The sequence below is a fragment of the Thunnus maccoyii genome, chromosome 18, assembly GCF_910596095.1.
Source record: "Thunnus maccoyii chromosome 18, fThuMac1.1, whole genome shotgun sequence".
NCBI lineage: Eukaryota > Metazoa > Chordata > Actinopteri > Scombriformes > Scombridae > Thunnus > Thunnus maccoyii.
This window is the reverse complement of record NC_056550.1, coordinates 6,569,333-6,581,331: the sequence shown is the minus strand read 5'-3', so window position 1 is coordinate 6,581,331 and position 11,999 is coordinate 6,569,333. Positions and strand designations below refer to the sequence as shown.

Sequence of the window (11,999 nt, the reverse complement as noted above, 5' to 3'; positions counted from 1 at the left end):
GTCTTTAAAATTAGACAGCGGGGCTGTGGTGTGGTAAGCTAAACATTACAAGGGGCAGATATCCTATCAACACCCTTTCAGAGTTCTGCTGCAAAAAGGCCTGCGGCTTCACACCTCGTCACTTACTATACACACACACACACACAAACACCCCCCCCACACACACACTCACATTCACACAGCCATGCCCTTCAGCAGGCATGTTATGGGTGGGGTTGTGTTATGTGACAAGGTTCACACGTCCATGCCTTGAAAAAACATCACAAGATTGCTAAAGACCTCAGCACAACAAATAGTTACAATATTCAAACCTGCAATAACTGATTTTTTGGCCACTTGGGGGCAGTGTAAACAAGTTGTGAAAACAACATCGAGCTTTTATGGTGAACTTGTTAAAGTTACACATCTAGCACCTACAAAGCAACTTTATCATTAATTTGGAGTCATGCTTCTGGCCACCTGGCAAATGTCAGTCCAATGTTCACTCTCTTTTAGCTGTGTTTTTGTTCTCTACCAACTCCTCGGGGATGATGTAGCTGATAAATGCTCGACTATGTTCACCAGCTAGTTGCTAACTGTGTCTATCTGCTATGAGAGGGGTGAGAGTAAACTAAAACAGGTTTTTTGGGGGGCTTAGTTAGTTTTGCTTTGCGTTTAGTTGTAGTTAGTGTCCATCTTGTTTACCCTTTGTGTGTTATTTGATTGGACCAAGTCACTCTATATATGTTCCCTCATGTGTCATTGTGTTAGGTGTGTTTGTTCAGTTAACACCTTATTTAGTTGTTACATTGAGTATTATTGTATTTTGTTGACCTCTTTCATAGGCCTAGTTATCAAATTCTTGGTTAATAATGTTTTCGCATTTTTTTATGTAAATCTACAACTCCTGTATCCTCATTGCCTCACTGCTTGGTCCCTAACATCCTACCACAAAGATGTTGAGGTAAATTGCAGAGTTAGTTGTTCATGGTAAAAAGTAATCTATACTGAATGTGTTTTGAATCTTGTACAAACACTGTTTCCAGATATTGCTGACTTTGATGATCCTTTGACTCCACTGGGGCCACTATGATGTCGGTATTTTTGGTTTTTGGTGAAATGTCTCAACAAATATTGGATATATTCCATGAAATTTGGTACAGACATTCATTTTCCCCACGAAATAAATTGTAATAACTATGGTAATGACTTTGCATCCTGGTCCATCATCGCGCACATGAAAATCTTTATTTTTTAAATTTTTACTACCTTTTCTTTACCTTGCATTATGACCAAATACCAACAAAACTAATGACATTCAGCTTCAGCTGTACTTTGTGTTTTGTGCTGATTGGCAAATGTTAGCTAACATGCTAAAGTAAGATGGTGAACATGTTAAACATACTAAACATGCCTACTAAACAAGCATGTTAGCATTATCACTTTGACCATGTTAGCATGCTGATATTAGCATTTAGTTCAAAACACTGCTGTGCCTTACAGCCTCACAGACCTGCTATCATGGCAGTAAAGTGTAAAAGTACTATTTATTATTATAGTTATTCTAAATGAGGGCATCTGTCTTGACATCAAGGTGAATATTGAAGGCTCCAACGATTACAGTATGTAATTAAATACCAGTATATATTTATGTACTCATTTGATTTGTGGTTATGTAGGCTTTCTGTATGTATACCACCACCAGTTTTGAAGATGTACATGAATGGGTACTTTCAGGCACTGGCTGCCTTGGGTACCATGTCATCTTGCAGTTCTCACACCCCCTTACCTTGCTGTAACCCTGCATTGTCAGAGTGATACAAATTTCATCAGAGAGTTAGCTGCATGTGTGGGAGTGGGGATGCCCACTTGCTGACTGAATTTTAGAAGTTGTCATCATCAATATCACACCATCACCATCATTTACATTATTCTCCTTACATGGTGATGTGACAGTTGTAGTTGAGCATATTTATGCAACAAATGTATTTTCATAGACACCATGGGAAAAGCGCTTAAGCACATCAACAAAATGCTTTGCTTCAGTTACTTCTTTGATGGAAAACCACAATTTGGTTTTAATCTGAATCTGTGATGTTTTCAATCTGACAGCAATTGATTGAAAGGAGTAGGAGGATGTGATAAGCCGTAACATAGAAAGAAAAATACCTCAGCAAAATATTTGTTTCCTGTTCAGTGGGAGGCTCAGGGCTGCTTGAGAGTGTTGCAGGTTTACTTTTGTACATGACCCTGTGACATAGTGTGATATTAAGAGAGACAATCCACTGTTCCTATGGTTATAGTAAATATACAATATACAATATATGTTTATACATCCTTTATATTATATATAGGATCACACACACACACACACACACACACACACACACACACAAATATACATGTTATTCAATTTTGCCATCACCACTTCCTCTGTTTTGTTATACATTGTTTACTTTTCTTAAATCTAATTATTACTAAATTAAGCACGCATTTAGCATATCTATTTCCATACAGAATAGTAACATTAACATTAAATGTCAAAACCTCTGTAAGCTCACTTCTGATTTCCTGTCCCTCATCTAAAAAGGAAAAGAAACCCCTGTACTGTCCGTATCTTTCATTCTACTGCTGCCAACCAAAGTGAGAGAAAGTTGAAAAGGTTTGAGGAAATGAGTGTCAGTGGGTGGGTGGGGGTGAACTAGTGAACAGAAAGATAGAGAAGCTGTTGGCCGTGAGAAAGTGGCACAGTGCTTCTTTCGTCAAATCCCCTGACTGAAACCACTGTAGGCCACCAGCCGCAGCAGCTACACAGATAAACACCAAAAAGCTGAGACTGTGACCTGACCCTGAGACTATCCTGAGAATGTAGTGTTTCTCTTTCTGTACTCATTTTGGATGACAACTCATTTGATGTAATGATGTCATTTAATATATTTCAAAACTCCTCATAGTCACAGGCACATTGAGAAAGTACATGGATAGGTACTTAATAAGATTCTCATACAAACATCAGTCACCTAGATGTTACATATATGACATCTCATATTTGTTGTGGAGTTTTTAGGACCGTCTAAATGTAATTTTATATAAAACATTTTAACACATTGTACACCACTATTGTGCTTCTACATTGTGATGGTATCTATATACACATGTGCATATGCTATCTCAGTTGCTGCCATGTTAAAACCACTTTACATAGAGATCTGTGATGAGTTATATGAGGATGGACGAAAATCTTGCACAGCTTTTCTTAAATTTTCTCTCTGTTACAGTTTTTATTTTGAATCATGCTTTTACTTTTCTACTTTACCTGGCAATATCTTCTTGCATTACTAGTCAGTTCAACATGGACTTAAAGAGTAAATATATCTTGATGTGTAAAATTTGTGGAGTGCCCCTTGAAAGAGCTAGGGTCATTAAACACCTGTGTAGTCTATTGTTAGCAAAAATCTTTTATTTGAAAGTCAACTGTTAATTGCTGTTTTGATAACTGATATAAAACTGAAACTGAAAATATTTTTGGTGGATTTCTTAAAAATTTTAAAACCAAAGGGAAATATTCTCAGTTAGAATTAGCGTGGGTGCATGAGTATTTTCAACATATCCGGTAAACTGTATCACACATGTATCACATTCCTCCTACATACTTACCATACAATAGTAAGATACATAACATTGTAAATGAACATCAAAAACAATGCAATAGGAAAATGAACTTTTGACTAGATTTGTACTCTCTTCTTCCCTCCCTCCTCCCCAAGGTTCAGGTTCCTAGAAAGGCAGTTTTCTACCACCACCATGGGAACAAGAAGTCCATGAACCCCCCAAAACACATGAGACATAAACCCACTGAACCCACCAGCCCATCTCAGCTCCCTGCATTCCTCTCGTCTGCTTTCGCTGACAGCCCCTGGGAGAAGGTTGCAAGCCCCCCACCACATCAACCACAGTGCTCTGACATGCCTCTCTTCATGCACATCAAGGCAAAACTCAGCTCCATCATATGCTGTTCGCACCAGGAGTCAAATGAGATGTGTGCAGAAATACAGCCACATTGAGAGATGCTTTGGTCTCAGTTCATATACAGCCCTTGATGACTTGATTTCAATCTGAGGTCATATTATTCAGACCTGAATGTTTTAATGGTTTCAGCAGAGAAGCATTTGATTAATAGATCTTTCTCATGAGTGAGGAAAACTGTTTTTTTTCAGTGTTTCTTGACACTATGGTGCTATTGCTTTGTCAAAAAATGGTAGCTTTATTAATCAAATAAAGGGTTGTATGGATTTCTGTATTTGATGATGTTGTGTTGCTGCTTTACAGTGTCTGTAACTGGGTAGATAAAATATTTTAAGTAGAAATTCCCTTTTTTAATTTTGATTTTTCCATTAGAGTAGTGTAACTATGTATTATTAATGTAGGATATTTACTTTTATGGCTGCAATCACTCCAGTCAGGGACGGTGTCAGTTTATTCCAGCTAGAGAGGTTGTCTTGTGTGATTTTCAGCAATACTGTGAAATTCAAAGGAAGTATATCTAGATTATATAAGATGTATGAATTTGTACTTTTTCTAAGTGATTTTGATAGGAATAGTCTGAACCGTACCATCCAAACAAGGCTCATATGTTTAAAAACTGGTAGTATTTCAGATTTTGACCAATGGAGAGCAACCAAAGATACAGCCCAAGTTATATACTGCAGCAGATCACAGCCCTGACTAAGCAAACTTTGGGGTTTGTTAGCTAAAGGAGTATGTCATCTGCATATAGACTCATATAGACCCAACCAGATATGTCTTTTTCCTGATTAATGGAGCCTGCAAGTGCTATGGAATGTGTTCCTCAGCCTTGGCACTGATTCTACAAGTCTCTGAACTCTACTGGAAGCATGCACACTATTCTTCCAAAAGATATTCCCTCATTTGGTGTTTAGATGATGGTGGTGGAGAGTGCTGTCTAACACGTCAGTCCAAAATCTCCCATAGGTGTTCAATTGGGTTGAGATATTGTGACAGCGAAGGCCATAACATATGATTCACATCATTTTCATACTCAAAAAACCATTCAGTGACCCCTCGTGCCCTGTGAAGTGGGGTATTGTCATCCTGGAAGAGACCACTCCTATCAGGATAGAAATGTTTCATCATAGGATAAAGGTGATCACTCAGAACAACTTTGTATTGATTTGCAGTGACACTTCCCTCTTAGGGGACAAGTGGACCCAAACCGTGCCAGCAAAATGCCCCCCAAAGCATAACAGAGCCACTGGATCCCCTCACTGTAGTGGTCAAGCATTCAGACCTGTAATGGTTTTTCCTTTAATTTGTCACCCATCTGTATCTGTTATAAAGAAAATTAACAACAGATATAGGTTTGCATTGTGTGTGTATGATTCAGTGAGCTGTGAGTTTTGTTGATTTCTGAAAAGGTTTTTGTTTCTATTTTTATCTGTGTCTTCAATTTGAGTGATTAATGTGTTCACTTTGTTCTGCTTTGGTTAATGTTCTTGTTTTTGTTAACTGCCTTGAAGTATGAGTAACTTTTTATGGTTGTTTTCCAAGTCCAAGTTCAAGTATCTTATTTGTCATTGTATAAAACAACGAAACAACAGAGCTTCTCCCTGAGCCACGTAGTGCAAAATATAAGATAAAAGATGTAATCAAATAGAATAGAATAGAATAAAATAGATACTAAGAATGAAATAGATATTAAATAGATAGTCAACACTTATTTACACAATAAAATTGTATAAAATAGTTATCAGGAATAAAATAAACATAAAAATAGTCAGCACATATTTACACACACAGTAATCAGTAATATTTTCCGTGCAAATTCTTCAGGTGCAAAGTAATGCATGTGGTGTTAACATGATTCAGAGTTCAGAGTTCTTGTCTGGGGTTGTGTAGGGAAGTAGTGGGTGGGAGATGGATTGAAACAGGACGGAACGGTACCAGAGGGGTGTGGGCTGGAAAGTTTTGTTTAGCGGCCTGACTACTTGTGGGAAAAAACTGTTCATCATTCTGGTAGTCCTTGCTTGGATAGACCTGTATCTTCTTCCTAAGGGCAGTACATCAAATAAGAGATGAGCTGGATGTGATTGGTCTCTGATGATGCTGTGAGATTGGCGAAGGCTGTAGATGGTGGTGATGTCTTGTTTTCTGATGGGTTCAGTGCAGCTGGACTTTATCTCTTTTTCTGGTTTTTATATTTCTTTATTTTCCCGGTTCTATTTTGGGATGAAATGTTTATAATTCTTCTGGTGTTGGACACAATATCTTATAATATATGTAATATATAATATAATATCTAATTAACTTATTCCGTTCTGATCACAAATTTGGCGTTAGGACACAAACGGTTTGGTTTATTTATTGAAACTGTAGATTTGAGTCTGATTCATACTGTGTATACACCCACTGAGCACTGTGTTAGGAACATCTGTGCAATCTAATGCTATCCAATACAAAAGCTCTGCCATAAATTCTGCTTTTACAAAGCTTATACATTTTCAGTATGTGTTGACAAAAAGGGGATATTTCTGTTTATCATAGCAGTCATACTGGGTGGTGGTGGTGTAGTGGTTTCTAATAGCGTTTCTAATATTTAGTCAACCACATTAACATACATGAGGAGGGCAAAATATTAGGAGCACTTTTCAATAACACATATATAGATCATTTGTAACTGGTGATGAAAATTAAAAATGGTACAGTATATATTTGTAAATAGATTAGGGGCTGCTAAAACACTTACTACTGATATAAATTATATTTGTGATGACCATTTAACAAATCATTTACAAATAATGACCTAATCTAAGAAATAATTTACTGATCATTTGTAAAGATTTAAAAGCACACTAGAATGAGTGATTCCAACTGTAAATAGTTTTGAACTATCCAAAATTACCCAAGTCAAATATTACTTATTGGTTGACAGTTTTAGTGTCCCTGTCTGCTTTCTTTCTGTATTGTTTTGTGAACCTGCAGTGTTGAAAATGCAGTATAAGGCAAAACACCATGCAAACAAGATGCTGCACACAGTGGTTTACATATGGGTATTTATTTTACTGCAGTTTAGTAATCAGTGTTGGTTGATTAGGATGGGAGCACTGTAATTTCCATGCTTTTATGGATGAATGAATTGAACCTTTGAATTGGCTTGTTTTCTGTTGGACAGATAGATGCTGGCTAGAATAGTTTGCTGCAGCTAATGCTGTAAATGTGGTAAATGTGTTCAGGGGGAGGATGCTTCATGTCTTGTTAGGAAGAAGAAGCAGGAACTTTGCAAGTGGTATTCACAAGTCACACAACTAGGATGACTCAGTAGGTCTTTACGGTATTGTACGATTTAACACTTTTTTCTTTTGGCTTGAGTGTTCAAGTTTACACTCTGCTCATGGTAGATCATAGCATACTTCACACTTCTCAATATTTGCAAATATTTGGAAGTTAATGTGTAGTAAATGTAAATGTTTTCAGCACATATATGATTATGCATTCATAGTTTGTAATGGATATTTCTAACAATTTATAACAGATTAACAACAGTAATTAACAAATGTATATAAATGTTGTGTTAACATTAGTATATCATTTATTAGGGCGTATATTGATTGTTATTGTGATACCTGAAAAGTGTTATGGTATCTAAATGATGATCTTCCTTCCTGAGGAAAAGGTTAGTAAGTTAGGCTGTAATTCAGTGATTACAAAAAAAAAAAAATCTCCCCTTGCTCACAGATGGAAGTGTGTGGGATGGCTGGGTACCACAAGACCACATACACATGAACAGACAGGTGGAAGTGGAGGGTAAGGGCATTTTAGTGCTAAAGGTTCACATGTTCACATGAGAATGATGAGATATTCAAACTTTCCAAAGGATGCTCAATCTATTTATGAGTCCACCCACAGTAACAGTCATAATAGTGGGGAATCCATCCAGTGAGCATATTGGTGTCACAGTAAACAAGATTACACATTCATGTGCAGTCGAACAAACTTTTCACACACAGATAGTGTCATGTTATTACAGACACGCTTGTCAAGATGTGGCATCAACAATCGAGAGTGTAATAGAAAAGAGTAAGATATGCTCAAAGTTACTCTTTTTAAAAGTAATACTTTTTGATTATTTTGTAATTTTGTAGATCACTCCAATGGACTTTTGTTGGCGTTTTTTTTCTTCTTATGCCTCCTGCCCCACAATCCTCTGCAGCCTTTCAAAATCAAATCAAATCTCTTTGTGTCATCAGTTGATGGGTGTTACAAAGAGAAAAGAGGACGTTACCAACAGTGAAGACACAACAAACTCCCTCAACCTTCAACTGCGCAATACAGAGGTAAGATCAACAATTCTGCTGGAATCTCATTGTTATGGTGTCAAGGTTATATCTCATATATATTATCATTTATGTTTCAATAGCTCATGTACTTACATAACAACATAACAAAGTCAACCTACTGGCACTTTTCTACTTCCTCTGTGCAACAGTCAGCTAGTGAAAGATATTATTTTACAGAATTATGTAATCAGGAGGTTACTAAATAAATGATCTTTATCACAGTGGCTGATAAAAAAATCTACATGAAGGGTTATGGAAAAAATATGAAACAAGCTGCGCAATATTAGTCAGCCGTAATTTTCTCGAGTTGTCTCTTACTTTTTCTTTCGGGCTTTCCCGAAAGATAATAATGTTAAAATAACCTATTTTCAAAGCAGTTTCAAGCAGTTATTTGTAAAATATCTCGTGTCTAGAAATATGAAGCCACTCACAACATAGTCAACTTGATACATTGAGCACTTAAATACTCTTGTTAAATTCTGGTAATCTGAACATCAAATTCTTAAATTTAAAATCATTCTGCTGTCATTCTAAATGTCAAAATAGAGGGTATTATCATTAAAATGGAGGTATAAAAAGTGGTAGTACAGTGTCAGTTTAGAAGTTATCTGACAACATCACAGCAGGGTTATCCTCAGTGAGAGCCCTGGCACTTTTTGCAGGTGGCAGGCTGTATTTGTTAAGGAAACCTCAAGCTTTGGCATTGTAACTGAACATGCACCAACAGGTGCGCGACATCTGAGTGTGTGCAGCTCTAAAAGTGACATGAAAGATCTGACTTTTCAGTCTCCTGTGGGTCTTTATTCTGCATCATTTTTACCTCCCTCAGTCACCCTTCTGCCATGCCACGATCGTTCCTCGTCAAGTCTAAAAGGACTCATCTGCTTGGCCAATCTAAGGACTCCTTTAGACAACACTCCAAGTCCCAAACAGATGCTGACCAGCCTGTTACGCAGGGCAGGACGGAGCCTGAAGATGCTGTGCAGCCTTTGACCGCCACATTTGGAGTCAAAGACTTTCTGGCTGAAGCCCACTCACTGTGGGATAGCTTGGCAGTTCGGTCTCACAGTGCCCCCACAGATCATCCTTGGGCTTCAGGTACCCAACACTTTCTTTGTTTTTGTGACACTGAAATAGTTTTTAGAGTATACAGGATGTGTTTTTGGATGGCAACACTGTTAATTAAGGTGAATATTGTTGATCTCACTGATTTTGTCATAAAGTGGAAGATGATTACAAGAGGAGGCTCTGCATTATTTGAGACAGTGTTCAGGATTCAGTTTTGTGCACTTAGTGTACTCAGAACAAGCAAGTATCCTACAAAAAGCTAGAAATTACTCAGTAATTCTCCGTAAACTAAAGACATTCCCACCATCCTTATCCTTTCATTTTCTAACAAAAGCCACTGTGGAGAACAGAGACGCTCCTCTACAGGCCTCGCCTTGGTCGACAGACAGATACCAGGCATCTGAAAGAGAGAGGGAACTGGAGAGACTGGTCTTCATATTACTCAACCACACATCGCACACTGACCTCAAATCCCCCGTCAGCCAGTGCCCGCTTTGTGAAAAGGTAGGAGGCCTCTGGATTTTGAGATTTCCATGTGACCCTTATGCTCTCTGTTCTTATCAGTCGTTGTAATGAAAGTGTGAATAAAAGTACTTGCAAGGCAACAGGTCAGAGAGGAAAGCAGCAGTGGTTTACTGTGTGAAATAAAATCTGTGAGATCAGTCTGTGCTGTACAGAAGGAGTAGGATTGCAATTTTTCTTGCAACTGGGGGGATATTGTGAACAACAAAGAAATCTAAAATAAATCGCTGTTTATGGGTAGAAAAATTTGCTAGTTATTACATTCATTTGTATGCATTTAACAAAAATTGAGATAACCAGGTTGGTAAAAAATATATATTTGTGATGTATCTTCACAGATTATGATTTTGTTAATGTTATTCAAGCAAATGTCTTTCTATTGACACTATGCCTTGCCTAAAACCTTTTTTCAAGAATGTTTCCACTCAAATACCTGACTTACAGGTTTAATTAAAAGATAAAATGAATTAAACTGCCCCCTCTCTCTTCACTAGAACCTTATTCATACCAGATTTCTGAGGCTGATACTGACATTGATATTTGGATTGTTTTAAAAACGCTATAACTACATATCAGCCAATATTCATTTAACACTTAACATCCCTTAAATCTAGTTATTAAAGGACTGTGACTACAATGTGTTGAAAAATAGTAATCTTAGGTGATATAATAATAGTTATGTAAAAATAAAAACTGTTGAAAACTAAACTTGTGGATAAACTATGTAATGGTATCACTGTTCATAAAAAACCTCAAATGTACATATGTTGTCTTTGTTACTTATCAGCTGACACATATACCGATAATAAGCTAAAATCGGCTGATTTATATCAGTCCATCTCTGCTGTTATGTCATCCTTCTCTTTTTCTCTTGCTGACACTCTGTCTCCCTCAGTCTCTTTCAGAAGTCTTAATATCAAGAGGTGGTCTGCTGCCTCATATTTACAACACCCTCTCTGTCCCATTGACAAGATCATCCACAGTCACAGACATGCCCAGTATGCCCTTTGGTTTCAGAGCAAGAGCTAAGGTACAGTGCACAATGAGAAAATATTTACAAGAGAAATAACTTTAGCATTTTCAGTGCAAACACATGACTCTGTCTGCTATTTGACCATGTGTGCATGTGTTCTTACACATCCAGGAGCGTAGCTTTGGCTGCAAGGTGTGCGGAAAGGTGTTCAAGCGCTCGTCCACCCTGTCCACTCACCTCCTCATCCACTCAGACACGCGGCCTTACCCGTGCCAGTACTGCGGCAAACGATTCCACCAGAAGTCAGACATGAAGAAACACACCTTCATACACACAGGTGAGTGAGCACTGCAACAGGAAATGAACTATACTCTTGAAAATGCTCCCACTCATACTCTGCACTCTTTTGGTGTCCCCTCAGGTGAGAAACCACACGTGTGCAAGGTGTGCGGTAAAGGATTTAGCCAAAGCTCCAACCTCATTACCCACAGCCGAAAGCACAACAGCTTCAGGCCGTTCAGCTGCCCCCGCTGTCAGCACAGCTTCCAGCACAGGCTTGACCTGCAGCGCCACCAAGAGACTCAGTGTGTCTATGGAAACATGTACGCTAAAAACTGAGTCCAGGAAGTGATGAAGTCATATCAAAACTGGGTGAAATGGCACTTGTAAATAATTCTCATTCAGTCATTCACATGCATCATTAAAAGTGGAAGATTTATGTCAATAAAAGTTAGTTGATTTGTGTAGAAAGCATTATTTCATCCTCTTGGTTTGTGTTTTTTTTTTAGTTTGAAAAGCCTTGTTGTTAGTTTTGTGTGTTAAGCAGGAACTTAGGCAGCATCCAAACACACTGCCTATGACCTCTAAAACATGATGATGATCTTTCAGGAAATTCACCACCAAAACGTATTCACAAATAATAATGGGGTTATTTTTCCAAGATGTGCTGCTGGGCCACAGTGTTCTTGGAGTAACATCATCCAATCACATTGTGTAATTTTCTGAAACTACTTTCCTCCAAAAGTTGTGCATGCGTGTGTGTGTGTGTGTATGTGTGTGTGTGATTGTCCCATTAGTGAATGAAGTGGGCATCTGCTCCCTAC

The 11,999-nt window shown here is 37.8% G+C and overlaps 1 protein-coding gene across 1 annotated transcript; it reads left to right on the top strand.

Moving 5' to 3' along the window:
- The first annotated feature begins 8,262 nt into the window (after window positions 1–8,262).
- LOC121884696 (zinc finger protein Gfi-1b-like) lies at window positions 8,263–11,599 on the top strand. Its single transcript, XM_042393654.1, has 6 exons — window positions 8,263–8,330; window positions 9,163–9,431; window positions 9,736–9,905; window positions 10,819–10,953; window positions 11,068–11,233; window positions 11,318–11,599. Exons 2-6 carry the CDS (start codon window positions 9,176–9,178, stop codon window positions 11,512–11,514), a joined length of 924 nt encoding a protein of 307 aa, XP_042249588.1. The 5' UTR covers window positions 8,263–8,330; window positions 9,163–9,175; the 3' UTR covers window positions 11,515–11,599.
- Window positions 11,600–11,999: the final 400 nt, after the last annotated feature.

Coding starts and splice junctions, on each gene's coding strand:
- LOC121884696 (XM_042393654.1), top strand. CDS start 9,176: ATGCCACGATCGTTCCTCGTCAAGTCTAAAAGGACTCATCTGCTTGGC. Junction 9,432..9,735: donor AGATCATCCTTGGGCTTCAG/GTACCCAACACT, acceptor TTCTAACAAAAG/CCACTGTGGAGAACAGAGAC. Junction 11,234..11,317: donor ACACACCTTCATACACACAG/GTGAGTGAGCAC, acceptor GTGTCCCCTCAG/GTGAGAAACCACACGTGTGC.